Genomic DNA, 18,990 nt, shown 5'->3' with positions numbered 1-18,990 from the left:
TTATTAAGTGTTGCTTAGGTTTTTCCTTGTCAAGTGATAAAAATAATTGTTGAAAAAACGAAACGGCCTCCGAATAAAACATAACCCTCCTACAGATTGCGTTTCCTTCCACAATCATCAGATCTGGCTTGGAAACTGCTTTGTGCGTGAAATGTGGCTCTGAGTGGGAAAAGAACAAGGTTTGCACATGTAAATTGCTTCAGCGCTGCATAGGACGTGTTCTCGGGTGACGCCAGGATTGCCAAGGCCTTGAAGGCCAGCTTTCTCACCCCAGTGACAAATGACAATGCCATCAACTCAGGGTCGCTCACCTATAAGGGGCCTCTTCTGTTACCAAGTCTCAACAATGGAGATCGTATTTTAAAAGGGAAGAGCTGATTAATTTATTTGTAACCTTTTATATGATTTCCCTCAATTCATTGGTTCTATTCAGTGGTGAGATCAAGGAAGAAGACGTAAAAAAACTTTTATGTTTTTATTGTAATCAGTTTCTCTTCTCTGTCTCATTGTTTTCATTGGCTCTTCTAATGTTTTTCCATTGTTTTTTCGCTACACGCTTATTTTAGATTTCAACTTCACGCTAACCTTTTATTTTTTTTAAGTTTATTTATTTTGAGAGAGAGAAGAAGAGAGAGAGAGCGAGCAGGAGAGGGAGAGAGAGAGCATCCCAAGCAGGCTTCACGTCGTCAAGAGACTCGAGTCATGAACCGTGAGACCATGATCTGTGCCAAGATCAGGAGTCAGACGTTTAACCAACTGAGCCGACCCAGGCGTCCCTCAATGTTCCACCAACTTTTAATCCCAGTTCTTCACTCACCTGATTGATCTTGGGAAAAATAGCTCATGTGGACAAGCCAACGGCCCGGGCTCTTTATGATGACGGTGACTCCCTGTCGTGCCCTGTGTGCATCCTCACTGCCCCAAGCAGGCACCTTAGTTGGGAGCACAATGCCCTGGTATCACAGGTGCTACCCTGCCCCCACTGCATTTCTCAGGGTCCATCAGTGACCCACCAGGTGTTAGGACCTGGAGACACTGTACAAGAAGCCTCTTTTGAAACTACAGAGAAGATTCCTATTCGTGCTGTTATTGAGACAAAGACCAAAATTTTTATGCTTTCTCATCTGTTTGCATGAAATACCTTTTTACTTTTATCCTTTGTGTGTCCTTGATTCTAAAGTGAGTCTCTTGTAGAAAGCTTAGAGTTTGTTCTTGTTTTTCTGGTTTGGTTTTGTTTTTTAATCCATTTAGCTTCTCTGTGTCCTTTGATTGGGGAGTTTAATCTGTTTACATTTAAAGTAATTACTGACATTTGCTTTTAATTCCCTTGCCTTTGGAGATGTGTCGAGTAAGAAATTGCTGTGGCTGAGGGCAAAGAGGTTTTTGCCTGCTTTCTCCTCTAGGGTTTTGATGGTTTCCTGTCTCACATTCAGGTCCTTCATCCATTGTGAGTTTATTTTTGTGAATTGTGTAAGAAAGTGGTCTAGTTTCATTCTTCTGCATGTTGCTGTCCAGTTCTCCTGGCACCATTTGTTAAAGAGACTGTCTTTTTTCCATTGGATACTCTTTCCTGCCATACATTTGTGGGTCCCATTCTGGGGTCTCTATTTTATTCCATTGGTCTCTGTGTCTGTTTTTGTGCCAATACCATGCTATCTTGATGATTACAGCTTTGTAGTAGAGGCTAAAGTCTGGGATTGTGATGCCTCCCGCTTTGGTCTTCTTCTTCAATATTACTTTGGCTATTCGGGGACGTTTGTGGTTCATACAAATTTTAGGATTGCTTGTTCTAGCTTCGAGAAGAATGCTGGTGCAATTTTGATTGGGATTGCATCGAATGTGTAGATTGCTTTGCGTAGTATTGACATTTTAACCCTATTTATTCTTCCAATCCATGAGCACGGAATGTTTTTCCATTTCTTTATATCTTCTTCAATTTCCTTCATAAGCTTTCTATGGTTTTCAGCATACAGATCTTTTACATCTTTGGTTAGGTTTATTCCTAGGTATTTTATGATTCTTGGTGCAATTGTGAATGGCATCAGTTTCTTTGTCTTTCTGTTGCTTCTCAAGATAAAAAGCTTCCGCACCGCAAAGGAAACAATCAACAAAACTAAAAGGCAACCGAAGGAATGGGAAAAGATACTGCAAATGACATATTGGATAAAGGCTAGTATCTAAAATGTATAAAGAACTCACCAAAGTCCACACCTGAAAAATAAATAATCCAGTGAAGCAGTGGGTAGAAGACACGGATAGACACTTCTCCAAAGAAGACATCCAGATGGCCAGCAGACACATGAAAAGATGTTCAATGTCACTCCTCATCAGGGAAATACAAATTAAAACCACACTGAGATACCACCTCATGCCGGTCAGAGTGGCTAAAATGAACAAATCACGAGACTCTAGATGCTGGCGAGGATGTGGAGAAACGGGAACCCTGTTACACTGTTGGTGGGAATGCAAACTGGTGCAGCCGCTCTGGAAAACGGTGTGGAGGTTCCTCAAAAAATTAAAAATCGATCTACCCTATGACCCAGCAATAATAGCACTGCTAGGAATTTACCCAAGGGATACAGGAGTGCTGATGCATGGGGGCACTTGCACCCCAATGTTTATAGCAGCACTTTCAACAATAGCCAAATTATGGAAAGAGCCTAAATGTCCATCAACTGACGAATGGATAAAGATGTGGTTTATATACACAATGGAATACTACTTGGCAATGAGAAAGAATGAAATCTGGCCTTTTGTAGCAACATGGATGGAACTGGAGGGTATTATGCTAAGTGAAATAAGTCAGACAGAGAAAGACAGATACCATATGTTTTCACTCATATGTTGATCCTGAGAAACTTAAGACCATGGGGGAGGGGAAGGGGGAGAAAAAGGTTACAGAGAGGGAGGGAGGCAAACTATAAGAGACTTAAATACTGAGAACAGACTGAGCAGACTGATGGGGGGTGTGGGAGAGGGGAAAGTGGGTGATGGGCATTGAGGAGGGCACCTGTTGGGATGAGCAATGGGTGTTGTATGGAAACCGATTTGTCAATAAATTATATTTAATAAAAAGAAAAGAAAAAAAGTAATTACTGATAGTACCAAAATTTTGTTGCCATTTTATTGTTTTCTATATGTCTCATAGTTATTTTGTCCCCCTTTCCCTCTCTTGATGCCTTTCTTTGTGTTTTGTTGCTTTTTTTTTTGTAGTGACTTGCTTTGATTCTCATTTCTCTTTTGTGTATTTTCTATAGGTATTTCTTATGGTTATAATGGTGGGTACATAAAACACCTTACAGTTATAACAGTCTGTTTAAAACTGATAAACACTTTAATCACATGCAAAATCTCTACTCCTTTATGTTTCCCCCCACCAATTTTATGTTATTGATGTCACAAATTACATATTTTCATATGTAGTATTCATCCACATAGTTTTATAGTTATTTGTATGCTTTTATCCTTTATATTGTATACCAGAATTAAAATTACTACCGCCACTGTAGTAATACGGGATTTGGTGTTTTCCTTTATGTTTACCTTCACCAGAGAGCTTTATATTTGTACATGCTTTTGCGTTGCTGTCTAGCATCCTTTATTTCAGTGTGATGTATTCCTTTTAGCATTTCTTGCAAGGTAGGTCTGGTGGTGATCATTTTCTCAGCCTTTGTTTATCTGGAAAAGTATTTCTTCCTCATTTTTAAGTAGGACAGTTTTGCTGAATATAGTATTCCTGGTTGGCAGAGTTATTCGTTCGGCACATTGGATATCATCTCAGTCCTTTCTGGCTTGTATTATTTCTGTAAGAAACCCTCTAAATAATTTCACGGGGCTCCCTTGTAGTTGATGCAACACTTATGTCTGCCGCTTTCAAGATTCTCTCTGTGTCTTTCAGCAGTTTGATTATAGTATGTCTCAGTGTGGGTTTATCCTGGTTGGAATCTTTTTGACCTTCTTGCATTTGTGTGTCCATTTCCTTTCTCATTTTGACCATTATTTCTTCAAGTAAGCTCTCTGCCTCTTAATGTGTTCTCTTTCTGAGACTCCCAGAATTCATATATTGGTCTGCTTGTTGATGTATCTTAAGCTTCTTAGGCTTTCTTCATCTTTCTTTATTCCTGTTTTTATTTTTGCTCCTCTGACTCAGTAATTTCAAATGACATATCTTCAGGTTCACTGAATCTTCTGTTTGAACAAGTCAACTGTTGAACCCATCTCGTAAATATTTGATTACTGAATTCTTTAGCATCAGAACTTCTGTATGGTTCTTTTATAGTTTCTGTATTTCTGTTGATATTCTCATTTTGTTTATGCATCATTTTCCTGATTTCAGTTATTTTTCTGTGTTCTTGTAGCCCATTGAGTTTCTTTTGGATGATTATTTTTAATTATTTTTCAGATAATTTATAGATCTCTGTTTCTCTAGGGTCAGTTTTCCAAGATTTATTACTTTCCTTTGATTGTGCCATGTTTCCCTGTTTCTTCATGTGCCTTATTTTTTGCTGAGACTTATGCATTTGAAAAAAAAAAAAAAGCCACCCCTCCCAGTCTTTACAGACTAACCTTGTACAGGGAAAGAACTCCATCAGTCGGCCTAGCCAGAGGGCTCAAACCTTTTCTGAGAATGTGTCTTCTCTGAACTTGTGCATATAGATTCCCAATTAGGGACGTTGTCGGTTTAGTTTTCAGGAGTTTGTAATCTCTTGCTCCCTCCACTGTGTGTCTGAAGTACTGCAGCTCTTTGGTACCTCCACATGTCACCAAGCTCAGGTTGTCCTAGTGGCCCCCAGGCATTCAAAACGCGTCATAGCCTCTCCAGCACTCTGAGTCTACTGCGATAGAAATCAGTCCGTGGGGCAGTCACTTGAAAAGCTGGAACATTGGATGTACATTCTACTCTTCTCTTCCTCTCCCGAGGGAGAAGCCACAAATGGGATATTTTCTCCCAGTTGTGCTGAGTTGTATCAGCTTGGAGGAAGGGCTAATCACAGGTGAAATCCAATGGCTTTTCTTACATATTTCAATGTAGCTGCTCTTGACTTTGTGCTCGCCTAGGGTTCTGCAACTTCTTAACTGGTTTCCGGAGTTGTCATAAAGGCTTTTTGGACTGAACAAGGTTTGGGCTTTCTGTTTCACCATCTTGTCGACATCACTCAGGCCTCCAAGTCTTTAGTGGGAGTCTGGCATGACCATGGGCTTCACTTCTCTCTTGGGCCTCCCAACCCTACACCAAAAGCTCTCCCAGATGGTTACATGCTTTCTTTAAAGGGCAGGTCACTGGCTTTCGTGCAAGAGTAGAACCTTGTAGTCACTCCGTTACAAGGTGGCATAAGAAAGGGCTCCCTATGGCCCTTGCTCTTCTGAAGGCAGATTTTTAATACCTTCACTTTGGTGATGACTCTGGCCCAATCCTTTCCTTTTGTGGGGCTGAATCTGACATTGGCCTCTCTCTGAGGCTTCTTTGGAAGGATCTGCATTTGTGTCAGGAGATGTGCTAGACTTTCTGCTCCATCAGTCTTACATTCAGAATTTCTGGCAAATTCTCTTGGTTCCTAGTCTCATTCTTTTCAGAATATATATTTCTGTCATTCCAGGGGACCATGGGGACACAGAAGAGTAGATGTATCTACCATCATGAGATGAAAATCCCTGAGGTTTTTTCACATTCTTTTAAAATTAATATTGAGGTATAATTGACATATAATATTATATTAGTTTCAAGTGTACAACATAGTGATTTGACATTTGTATACATTGCAAAATGATCACCACAGTAAGTCTAGTTATTGTCTTTCACCTTACAACGTTAATATTATTGACTATGTTACCCATGCTCTACATTCCGTCCCTAGGTATTGTTTACTTTATAATTGGTCTTGTTTACTTTATAATTGGAAGTTTGTACTTCTTTTTTTTCTTGATGTTTATTTATTTTTGACACAGAGAGACAGAGCATGAGTGGGGGAGGGGCAGAGAGAGAGGGAGACACAGAATCCGAAGCAGGCTCCAGGTTCTGGGCTGTCAGCACAGAGCCTGACGTGGGGCTCGAACTCACGAACCTCGAGATCATGACCTGAGCCGAAGTCGGATGCTTAACCGACTGAGCCACCCAGGCGCCCCGGAAGTTTGTGCTTCTTAATCCCCTTCACTCATTGCAGCCAACCAAGTCCCCTCCCCTCTGGCAGCCACTGATCTGTTTTCTGTATTTATGAGTCTTGATTTGTTTTGTTTTTTAGATTCCACACATAAGTAAAATCATGCAATATTTGTCTTTCTCTGTCTGATTTATTTCAGTTAGCTTAATCCCTTCAAGGTCCATCCATGATTTTATTTTTTATGGCTGTGTCGTATTCCATTTACCCATTGATGGACACTTGGTTTGTTTCCATATCTTGGTATTATGAATAATGGTGCCATGAACATGTGGGTTCACATATCTTTTCAAATTAGCGTTTTCGTCCTCTTCGGGTAGATACACGGTAATGGAATTGCTGGATCATATGGTAGCTGTACTTTTTATTTTTTGAGGAGCCTCCATACTGTAAGGAGCCTCCATACTGTTTTCCATCACGGCTGTACCTGTTTACATTTCCCCCAAAACTGCACAGAGATCCCCTTTTCTCCACGTCCGTGCCAGTACCTGTTATTTCTTGCCTTTTTGATAACAGTCGTTCTGACGGGTGTGCAGTGATCATCTGCTTGTGGCTTTGATTTGCATTTCCCTGATGTTTCGTGACGTTGAGCATCTTTTCACATGCTCGTTGACTGCCGTCTGTATGTCTTCTTTGGGAAAATGTCTCTGCCCAGATTTTAATTGGATTGTCTGTGTTTGGTAGTTACTGAATTACATGAGTTCTTTATATATTTTGGAGCTAACCGCCTGGGTTTTCTTCTAGGAGTTTTATGGCTTCACATCTTATGTTCAAGTCTTTACTTCATTTTGAGTTAATTTTTGCGTATAGTATAATATAGTGGTCCAGTTTCATACTTTTGCATGTAGCTGTCCAGTTTTCCCATCACATGTGTGGCAGAGACTGCCTTTTGTCTTCCCTGTTGTGTATTTTGCTTTCTTTGTCACAAATTAATTGGTCATATGTGCATGGGTTTATTTCTGGTTTATCTGCTCTGTTCCATTTATGTCAATACCGTACTGTTTGATTACTATAGCTTTGTACTGTAGTTTGAAGTCAGGAAGTGTGAGGCCTCCAGTTTTGTTCTTTCTCAGAATTGATGGCTATTTGAGGTCTTTTGTGGCTCCATACAAATTTTAGAATTATTTGTTGTAGTTCTGTGAAGGAAATGTCATTGGAATTTTGATAGGGATTGCATTGAGTCTGTAGATTCCTTTGGGCAGTACTGACTTTTTAAAAATAATGTTTATTTATTTATTGTGTGTGTGTGTGTGTGTGTGTGTGAGAGAGAGAGAGAGAGAGAGAGAGGGGGGGGGGGGCAGAGACGGGGCCAGAGAGAGAGAATCCCAGGCAGCACACAGCCTGACACAGGGCTTGAACTCACAAACCATGAGATCATGACCTGAGCCCAAATCAAGAATCAGATGCTTAACCAACTGAACCACCCAGGAACCCTGGTAGTATGGACATTTTAATAATACTAATTCTTCCAGTCCATGAGCACAGAATATCTTGTCCATTAATTTGTGTCTTCTTCAATTTATTTTATTGATATCTTCTAGTTTTCTTAGTACAGGTCTTTTATCTCATTGGCCAAATTTGTGCCTAGGTATTTTATTCTTTTTGATGCAATTGTAAATGGGGTTGTTTTCTTGACTCCTCTTTCTGATAGCTTGTTACTAGAGTACAGAAATGCAACAGAATTTTGTATACTAATTTTTTATCTGCAACTTTACTGAATGCATTTATTCTAACACTTTTGTGGGGTTTTTGTTTCGTTTTGGGTGGCCTCTTTAGGGTTTTCTATATCATCATGTCATCTGCAAGTAGTCACAGTTTTATTTCTTTTCCAATTTGTATGCCTTTTTTTTTTTTTTTTCATGACTAATTGCTGTGGCTAGGACTTCCAGTACTGTGTTGAATAAAAGTGGAAAAAGTGGGCATTCTTGTCTTTGTTCCTGATCTTAGGGGGAAAGCTTTGAGTATGATGTCAGCTGTGGGTTTGTCATATTTGACCTTTGTTATGTTGAGGTACATTTCCTCTGTACCCACTTTGTTGAGAGTTTTTATCATAAATGGAGGTTGAATTTTGTCAAATGCATCTATTGAGATGATCGTACAATTTTATCGTTCATCTTATTACTGTAGTGCGGATTGATTTGCAGTTGTTGAATCATCCTTTCATCCCTGGAAGAAATCCCACTTGATCATGGTATATGATCCTTTTAATGTATCTTAAGTTACGTTTGCTAATATTTTTGTTGAGTGGAGTGGGGGGTCGGGGGGTGCATCTGTATTTCTCAGGGATATCAGCCTGTAATTGTCTTTTTTTGTGATGTCATTATCTGGTTTTGGTAGCAGAGTAATGCCAGCCTCATAGAATGAGGAAAGCTTTTCCTCTTCTTCAGTGTTTTGGGAGAGTTTGAGAGGGGTGGGTATTAAATCGCATTTGCATGTTTGGTAGATTTCACCAGTAAAGCCATCTGATCCTGAACTTTTGTTTGTGGGAGTTATTTGATTACTGATTCAGTCTCCTTATTAGTAACTGGGTCTATTCAGATTTTTTATTTCCTCATGATTCAATCTGGAAGATTTTATGTTTCTAGGGATTTATCCATTTTTCTAGGTTGTCTAATTTGTTGGCCTATCATTGTTCCTAGTAGTCTGTTATGATCCTTTGTATTTCTGCAGTATCAGTTGTAACTTCTGTTCCATTTCTGATTTTATTTATTTGAGCACTTTATTTTTTTTCTCGGTGGGTCTAGCTAAAGAGGTGTTAATATTGTTTATCTTCTTAAAGAACCTGCTCTTAGCTTCATTGATCTTTTCTATTTTTAGTCTCTATTTCATTTATTTCCACTCTGATCTTTATTACTTCCTTTCTTCAACCAACTTTGAGCTTTATTTATTCTTCTTTTTCTAGTTCCTTTAGGGTTTAAAGTTAAATTGTTAAGTTGAATTTCTCTTGTTTCTCGAGGCAGGCCTATATTGCTATGAACTTCCCTCTTAGAACTGTTTTTGCTGGCACCCATAGATTTTGGTATGTTGTGTTTCTGTTCTCCTGAGGATTTTTTCCTCAAGAGCCTAATTCCATAAATTGTTTTGAATCTTGGATCCGATCCACTAATCATTTCTTATTAATTGGCATCTGGCATGTAATGTGGTAATCAGCAGAGGATGCTTTTTTGGAGTTTCTTTTATTCCTTGGTGGCTGGGCCCCGCGTGGAAAGAGGTAGCATGGCAGACATTCCACCGTAGAGATCAAATTAGCTTTTCGGAATTCCAAGAGCTCATCTCGGATTTGCATTCTGTGTTTCATGAGAGAGAGGGTTGGTGGCTACAGACACAGCTGCTGCTATAGATCGTATCGTAGTTTCTAGTTGTTGTAAAATAAAATGGTTCTGCTCACTCTGTGCACCTGCCACAAGACTCCCGAGTGTTTGACGCCCTTGTGGTGACCAGAGGTGAGTGGCACTGATGGTAGCGTAGGCACTACTGTGCTTCTGGGAAGCACTTCGCTCTGCATGCTCGTTTTCTCTGGTCCTGTCCTTTTGTCCTTTCCCAGCTAAGACACCCTGTAATCATTACTTGAAGCATACTGTAGTGGGGAGCCGACTTCTTTGTATTTATTACTTTTAAAATTCTGCCCATCTTCCCACCCCGCCCCCTACTGTTTCTTTTCTTCTTTACTTTGTTTAGGATAAAATTTTGTGAGTTTTCCGTTAAAAGAAAAATGTCGATGAAGAAAGAATCACAATTACGGCCCAGAAAACGTCTTCTCTTTTCATAGACAGGCTATGAAAAGCCAACCCGAGTATTCATTTTTTAATACATTTTTCTTCAAATCTGAATAGATTTGCATTTTATCTTCGGTTTGCTTTCATTTATGAAAACAAGTAGAAATAGCTAAAATGTTTTTTGTACTTTTTTTTTTCCCTCAGTTCAGTTAGCATAAAGCAGTTCCCAGCCTTGAGACATATTTGCTGTAGAGGAAATATAAACAACATTTTAAACATTGATTTTTTGAAACATAGCGCTACGACCGTTATTTAGGGTTCCAGGCCCACAAGTGCTTACTTAATCCATCAACTTGAACTCTGGATCCTGGACACAAGATCAGTAAGTAGAAGGCAGTGGAGGCGAGCTGTCTAGTTTATCCTTCCCTGACCATTGAGACAGTGTTGGTTCCTTTCTGCTTCTGTTTACTCCTCTTCCTCAAAGCCAGTACCCCACTGCGGAAGCTGCTGCGGTGTTTCCCCCGACTTCCAAGCACTCAGAGGAGTATCGGGGGTGGGTGGAGGCCGGAGAGCCCTCGAGACCATGAGCACCGGCTAATTAAATTAATTGATAGTTAACCTGTGAATGGCGATGCTCTTTACTCTCCCAGCGGGATGTTAAACCGAACAAACCCATGATTGGTGGCACTTCTGGGAGTGTCGCAAAGCAGGGCGGGGTGCGGGCTTGGTCAGTGTGACAGATTTGGGGAGGGAAGGAAGAGGTAGAGGAAGGCCACCGTCTAAGCAGTCTGGCTGTGTGTCAGTGCTCACTACATATTTGCAGAATGAATGAATGCAAAGTGACCGCTTTCACAACTTCTTTTATTCCTAGACTCCAGATGAAAAGCCAGACTCGCTGGGCTGCAAGTTGTCTGGTTTTGGCCTGTTTACTGGGCATATGGGCAGTTGTAACGAGGTGGGGTTAGGAGCCTGGCAGAGCATATGTAATTTGTTCAAGTGAGTGTTGGTGTGCAACCCTCTCGGGAGCTTCCCGGGTATAATCTGAAACTGGCCCCTGACTGCAAATGGCAGGGAGAGACGGAGGAGAGAGGCAGGCCACTCCTGGTTGGAAGGTGGCAGGTTTAATAAGCAAAGGGAACTTATATACAAGGCTTGTCTTGGGTGGCAGCAAGACGAGTGGATCCCCGCATCTGCCCGCCACATCTTAAAAGTCTTCGTAAACTTTTATCAACAGAGACCTTAACTGGGTTTAGTCAACTAATCTGTGCAAGGTGTTCTCAACACCCCATCACCGTCTCAAGGCGATGTCCTTGGAGCAACTTCTGGGAGCGGGAAAGGCAAACCTCATCCCCACATTCCAAGGACAAGGAAGGGAGGGAGCAACCTCGTCACCTAGGTCTAGCTCGGGGGTCCAGTAGTGGTCATGTCTTCTCAGTGACCTTCCCCAGCATGAGGGATCCTCGAGCTCTTTTCACAGAAGTGTTTTTTCCCTTATACGAGTGATACATGACACGCACCCCGATGTTTATAGCAGCATTATCAACAGTAGCCAAGATATGGAAGCGCCCCAAGTGTCCATCAGTAGATGAATGCATAAAGAAGAGGTGGTCTGCATATACAATGGAATATTATTCAGGCACAAAAAAGAATGAAATCTTGCCGTTTGCAATGATATGGATGGAGCCAGAGAGTATTATGCCAAGTGAAACAAGTCATTCAGAGAAAGACAAATCACATATGACTTCACTCATATGTGAAATTTAAGAAACAAAACAAACAAGCATGGGGGTAGAGAGAGAGAGAGGCAAACCAAGAAACAGACTTTTAACTCTAGGGAACAGGCTGACGGTTACCAGAGGGGAGGGGAGTGGGGGACGGGGGAAATAGGCGATGGGGGGTTAAGGAGGGCACTAGTGATGAGCACCAGGTGACGTATGGACGTGTTGAATCACTAAATTGTACACTGAAACTAATATGAACACTATGTGAAGTGGAATTAAAGTACAAACTCAAAAAATAAAATGTGGGAAAAGAAAACAAAATAATGCATGTTTGTTAGAGACTAAAGATAAAGAGATTGCCCACATTGCCAACCATCCAGAGAAAACCATCGTCATTGTCAAGATGTTGATAGAGTTTCTTCTGATCTAATTAATAAAATTGGCATTTTTGTCTTGCTCTTTAAGACACTTTTTTTTTTTTTCTGTCTTGGACGATCTTTCTTAAGGAAAAGACACTTAGTGATGCTTTAAGGTTAGGTCTGCAAAAGAAAAAGGAGAACGCTATGTGGGATTCTCACCTGTCCTTCCTCATTTTAAGTATGAGGTGCATATTCTGAACAATAAATTTCTTTTAAAGTACTTCTCTTCTCTAAAATGAGTGCCCCCAATGCGTTTTTTCCCCCGAGGCCACCCTCCCTCCTCAGCCCGACAGTGTCAGACCTCCCGTGTGTGGCTAAGCCCCTGCCTTGCACGTCAGCCTGGTCTGTGCTGAGACTTTTCTTCCAAGGGTCTTCTTACCATTCTCTCGGTTCCTTCTGCCAAAGCATTTTGCACTTCCACGTTTAAAATCACTGAACTTAGGTTTGACCCTTTAACACATTTAAAACCGTTTAAACTTGCACGTTTGAAACCCAAACGCCTGGCTAGCCCAGGTCTCCCTCCGGCTACCACCTTCTCTCTTACTCTCCCTCCTTCCAGACTTCCTGAACTGAACTCTGTGGATGGCCCTCCTCTCTCCAGCCTTGCTTCCCAGGCCCTTCTCAGTCCACCTTGGTCTTGCTTCTGTGGCCCCCACTCAGCTGAAGCCACTCCCACCAGAGTCGCCAAAGGCCGCCTGGTGTTAGAGCCACAGGTTTCCCCCCAGCCTCCATGTGGCTGACCTTCCTGTGCCCACCTTGACTGGCTTCCTTCTCTCCCCTTCGCTTCTGTAACTCCAGAACCTGCTGGATTTCAGCCTGCCCCCACCTGCTGCTTCTCAAGCCAGTTGCCAGGCCTCCCTCTTTTGCTCATCACACACGTCTCGTTCCTTCAGGTCCACCCTGTGCCGTCTTCTTGCCTCGTCTCGTCCCTTCTCCCTCGCCGTGTGTCCCTGCGGATCCCCCCGTTCCCGTGACTCTGTGTGCCGTTTATGCACGTACCCCAGCCACTCCCACTGTTTGCCTCCAGCCCCGTCGGGAACGTGAGACCCCTCTACCCCACTGCCTCCTGAGCCTCTCTGCTCAGATGTCCTGTGGACACCTAAAAGCCCACGTGGGCCTCTGCTCCCCATAGCTCCCTCCGGCCTGCCCCTCATCCTGCGCGCATCGTAAGGCCGCGGAAGCCTGTCCGGTCCTCTGCTGGTAAGCCCTCCGCTCCTTCCTGGAGGCCCCAGCCCGTTGCTGTCACACACACCAGCTCACCCTGCCGACCTGCCCGCCTCTCTGTGGCCTCTGCACTTGTCCGCGCTCCGTGCCGTGAGTGGTTGGTGCCTCGATGCCTCCTCACTCCTCACTCAGCTCCCGGTGCCTCGGTTTTCCCCTGTCCCCCAGCCCCACCGTCCCTGAGTGCCCTTGTTCCCTCTCTGGGTTAGCTCCTCCCCCTTTCCCAGCCAGCCCCTCCTCCTGTGTGTCTCTGCTCCAACATACTTCCTTCGGGAAGCCCTCTCCGAACTGCTAGACACTGGGGCAACTGCCAGTGTGTGTAGCCCCTACACGTGACCTCAGGATGGCCCAGGATGACTCGTCTTCTCCTCCAGCCTGTGCACCAGGACATCGTCTCCTAGGCCCGCGTCGAGCACCCTGGTCACTAATAAACGTGAGAGGATGGGCACAGCGCCTTCCCTTCTGGCTTTCAAGGTGCTGGTACCCGGCTAAAGGGGGTTCCGCTGCGCGGTTTGCGTGCAGCTCTGCAAGGAGCATGACCCTGGCGGTGTTCCGCGGGAAGGCAAAAGCTTCGAACAAGCAGGTCTACGAGGAACCTGTTTTGCAAATATAGTTCAGAAGAAACTGAGTTGTCTGCATAAGAGCCTTTAGAAACATTTATTATAAAGTAATTTTAGGAAAAGGAGCTACAGAGCTCATAAAAGCTCATTGCTACGTAAATGTTTTAACCATGTTAAGATGACTTTCTATTTTAACCAATGTTGTCTAATAAATACCAGTGATTGTAACTCACGAGGGTTATGGACAGTTCGTACGGCCGCTGTGAGCACCGAGGTCTGTGGCAGCTTTGCTCAGCGGCCTGGTAACCAGTCCCGGTTGAGGTGACACATCTTCCGGCACCTTGCATCCGAGGGGAGACTTTGGCCGGGTCCTTTTCCCACCGCTTCCCTCTGAGACTGCACAGAAGGGAAAGCGGGTGCAGACTTGCTAGGGGATTGGAAGAGGCCAGTGGCTGGCTCGTGGTGGGGCTCTGGCAGTTTGAGGACCACCACGTCTGGAAAACGTGGAAGGGTTCTTTTCATCTGCTCACTTGTTTACTTCTTGTCTAGTGTTTCTACTAAAGAGGTTAAGTCTTACATAAAATTATATGTCAGGACTCCAGTGGAATGAAATAATAGCACAGTATACCTTTTTGAATTACTTATTTCTTCTTTGTCGATTTTATCCAGGCTCCTGTTCCTTTAACCCAATTAGTTCAGAATTACAACAGATGGTGTCATCTGATCCGTGCTGTGTCACCTGCCTGTTTTCACCCTGTAGATACTTAGTCAGCGCCTTCCAAGTGTCTTCTCTGGTCACGGCAGTCACACTGCAGCGAAGGCTGCCTGGCCTGGCCCACCCCGGACCTCTCGTTTGTACCAGGAGCTCCTGGCCTGTGCTGAGGCTGCGCCCATTTTCAGGATTGAGTCACTGCTTGTTAGGGCACGATGCCGATTTCCTTCATTAGTTCGTGCTGCTCCCAGGAGACAGCCACACGGTATTCGTCTTTCAACCTCCTTTTGAAAATATCACAGTAAAGAATCCATCTAATGTCTTTCAGCTGTCTTCTTTTTCGGTCAGTAATTCAATGCAACACTTCTTAGAGCCTGTTCCACTTCCTTCACTGATTTCCGAAACGCCTTTTAATTATTTCTTACCTTTAAAAATCATTTCACAGCTTTTAATATTTAGTAATTCATGCTGTCATCAAAGAGGCAACTGTATTCTTTTGATCGTCGAGACTCCTGTGGGTGTTGATGCTGGATCACAAGATGATGCCGGAATTGGAGACGTATCAGTAGGTCGAGGCTGTGCGTTCGAAGAGCAGGCTTACCGAAGGAAGCAATCCTGTTGGCTTCTTCTTTTCTGCAGAGGAAGAAGCATAATTACAAACCCTGTATTATTATAGTATAGAGAACCTTTCTGTGTTTTGGTGTAGGAGGGTCCTAAGCTTCCCATGTTATAACGGACACATTCTGTATACCTGCCCTACAGTGTAAGGAGTCAGCAGCATAAGGCACTACGTTGCAGTCAATCAGTTCATCAGTATTTATTGATTATCATCTCATGAAGGAAACTGCACCGGGCACCTTTGGGGATGCAGAGGATTCAAGGTGTTGAAGATGCCTGTACATTTCACGTAACTCAGCCAGAAGCATAGCACAGGGAGGACGCTACCGGGCAAAGAATAGAATGAGTCTGCCGATGGTGTCTGCTAAGGTACATTCGGAAATTAGACACAGGTAGAAAAAGTTTTGTGAAAGACTTTTCAGAATGAATTTCATTTTCCTTTAGAGCACTGAAAGTATCATATGGTATCAATTTAAGGGAATAACTGATTTTAAAAGAATAAAGCAAAGGAAGACACTGGTTAATGATGGGCCACGAGGGAGTGGGTTAAATATAACTCTTGGGCCTGGTTGATCGCTGATACGTCGCAGGCCAGTAATTAGAAATTACCCAAGGTTAACGAGGAGAATCACAGATTGCTTAGTTACTGTTTTGTTTCATTGCACGTGTGGTCTAATGTGCCATATCAACATGTACCCTTTCTTGTTTTCAGCATGCACTCCTGGCTTTAAAGTTTATACTTGCATTTGCCATACCTGATAAACCACGGCATATCCAGATGAAACTGGCCCGATTGGAATTTGAGTCTTTGGAGGCACTCAAGCAGCAGGTAAAGGCAACTGTCCTGAAAGTCTATGTATTTCTTTAGCAAATGCCGGGGGCCATAATTTAGAGGACTCGCTCTCAGCATTTCCTTCAGCCCTTGAAGTTACTAGCTCAAATAAATACAGAGGACTACAGTTTAGGACGGTGTAACAAAACCAAAATCCTAATAATATGAACAACAGATAGCTTCAGGGAACTAAACTAGGCAAGACAAAAATATCCAAGTGATGTTAAAGAATAGAGCTAGCATTCAGCAGAAGAACAAGGCCGGGATTTCCAAGACTTGCCCTGGAGCAGCCCCCACCGTTTCTAAGTCGGCCTTCTGCAGAAGCATTAAACGAGGGGAACTGAGTAAATAGAATCTTGCATAATATTGCAGAGAGTGAGGGGGGAGTGACAACGTGTGGGCGAAAGCATCAGAAAACGCCCTGGAAGTAGCAGCTTCTGCCAGTGATCTCCGTATTCTCCTCAAAGACGATGCTTGGAGGTCTTCACTCCGACTCTCGATTGCAGCAGAGTGTGAGCAGGAAGACAGACTCCTACGTGCCCGAGCCAGTTCTCTCCAGCGATACGTAGCAGCTAAACCAGTGAGCAAATCAATAAGGCGGTGTCATCTGAGAAGACAGACTCTAGGTCCGGGACCCGGGTTCTGACCCACACAGTCCGTTAGGCTACCAAACCACCCTATACAGGAATTTTTTTTTTTTTTTTTTATGTCTGGGGAGCTGGGAGGAAAAAAATTGAAAGGGGGACCCATCCAAGCTGACCCTCTGATAGAAGCAAGGGGCTCCAGGATGGTCCACGAGGCGGGAGTCCCCACACGGGAGCAGAGCGTGCCCCCAGTGAGGCAGGGTGTCCCCAGAATAAGACTTGCGATAAGAGTACAGAGAAGAGGGAGGAGCGCGCGTCCACCAGCTGGACGCAGCCGGGGAGGAGACTAGATTCCCGAGGTCTCCTGGGTGGGGACAGGTTCACCTAGCCGGTGTGCTTGAGTCGTAGACGCCGGGCGTCGTGCTCAGCAGTGAGGGACCAGAAGCACTCACAGCAGTGTCGGGAAGCCTGTTACCCCCTCGGACACTTCTCGTCGATCTGGGGGTGCTGGCCAACACAGCTACACAAGAGGAAGAAATAGGAGGTCAAGTAACCTGGAAGACGCAAGTGTATCATTACTTGAAGGTTATAGGGTTATATATCCAAAAACCACGAGATAAATAATTGGAAACAAATAGGAAAACTTGGTAAGGTTACAAGAGTCATCTAAAATTATTTGTTTCCTTTCACAAGAAAGGACAGCCATTTGAAGATATTATTGAAGAAAAAGTCTCATTTACTGAAGAAGCCAAACTATAAAACCTTTAGGTAGTAATTGATCAAAACAATTTGGATAATCTATATCAAGAGTATTTTTAAAAGTCTGCTGGGACCAAAAGATTCAATCTTGTGAAAATTTGATGCCAATTGAAGTATATAGAAACAAACATTTGAGAATAGCAAGGAGATTTCTGAGTAAAAGAAGAAAAATGAGGCCTCTAGCCCTGCCAGATATTAAAATGTATTCTGAATAATACGATAGTTATAGCAATTGAGTCCATTTTGAATTAGGGAAGAAACAGGTCGGCGGAATACAGAGTCTGTAAATGGACCCAAATAAAACTGGGACTTCAGCGTATGGTAAAATTAACATTCTGCGGCAGTGGGGAAAAAGAACTGCGGTTACATGGTCTGATGACAAACAATTGTTTGGGGGAAGTTATTGTAGTTTGTTTCGCCTCATTCCTTACACACCTCTTACCACCACCACCCTGCAAAATTTAGATGGTTAACAGATAAAAAAGTATGACAATTTAAAACTTCTCTGTGACAAAAGAGAAAGAGACAAAACTCAACAGATAAATTGGACAAACTGGGGAGATACTTGCATGAAAAACGGTTAATATCTTTAATTTAAAAAGAATTTTGAGGGGCGCCTGGGTGGCTCAGTCGCTGATCTCACGGTTCGTGATTTCAAACCCCGCGTCGGGCTCTGTGCTGATGGCTCAGATCCTGCTTCGGATTCTGTGTCTCCCTCTCTCTCTGCCCCTTCCCCGCTCGTGCTCTGTCTCACTCTGTCTCTCAAAGATGAATAAACGTTAAAAAAAATTTTTTTAAAGAATTTTGATAAACCCATTTAAAAGGACAGTCCAGTAATCAAAGTTAACATAAGAAGAGGTATTCAGCCTCACTCACAGTTAAAGAAACATAAGGTCACACAGCAGTGAAATACCGCATTTTACACGTTCTGTTGCCAAATGTTGGGTGATGATCTGTTCTCGTCTGGTATGGGGAAAGGGACACTTTTATGTACTTGACAGAAGTGTGAATTGGCTTAACCTTTCTCGAATGCAGTTGAATCAAAATTTAGATTACCAAGACTCTCGCTAGGGTAACCGTTCTAACCGCAAAGTGGACCAAAATGCAGGTGTCGAAACATCTCCATTAGCAACAACCCTGAGACAGCCAAACTCAGTAGGAGACAGATGAAAATAATTGTTGTCTGATAGTGGTTCCATATGAAAAAGTTCTGTGACCCTGCTTCTTGAAAAGATCTCTTTGTGCTGGAGGCTGTGCACACGTGTGCGTGTATGAGTGCGTCGTTGCCATTTTATCAAGTGGAGAAAGCAGGGTCGAGAACAAATTTGAGCTCACTTTTGAAGACGAGAAGGAAGGAAGGGAAGAAAAATGGACAAATGCAGATGTGTTTTTGGGGAGAAGGGCGCCTGGGAAACGCTGAACAGTAGTTACCTTTGAGGAGGGATCAAGAGTTCTCTTTTACATGCGGTTTGAATTTTCTGGCCATGCACGGGTATTACTTTTTTAAGGTCAACAGGAATTCTTCGGGAGGGGGATTAGTTGCCATTTGTTACCTGTATGCTTTTCTGCACTGGAAACACTAATGTAAGTAAATAAGGAATGAACCCTCCCTCGTGCTGGTGGTTTGAACAATTACTTAAGTTCCCTAACGCCATTTTCAGACTCCCCTAAGAGCATCCTTCACGCATTCTTC

At 43.1% G+C, this 18,990-nt stretch overlaps 1 protein-coding gene across 1 annotated transcript in view; it reads left to right on the top strand.

Annotated features, from left to right (window-relative positions):
- Nucleotides 1–18,990, top strand: part of ANO10 (anoctamin 10) — a 262,989-nt gene that overhangs the window by 200,790 nt on the left and 43,209 nt on the right. The window contains exon 12 of the mRNA XM_042956786.1: nucleotides 15,835–15,951. Coding sequence (XP_042812720.1) covers nucleotides 15,835–15,951 — 117 coding nt within the window. The remainder of the gene's footprint in view (nucleotides 1–15,834; nucleotides 15,952–18,990) is intronic.

Source organism: Panthera tigris, chromosome C2 (genome assembly GCF_018350195.1).
Source record: "Panthera tigris isolate Pti1 chromosome C2, P.tigris_Pti1_mat1.1, whole genome shotgun sequence".
NCBI lineage: Eukaryota > Metazoa > Chordata > Mammalia > Carnivora > Felidae > Panthera > Panthera tigris.
Note: the sequence above shows the minus strand (reverse complement) of the source record. Positions and strands in the feature narration are given on the sequence as shown.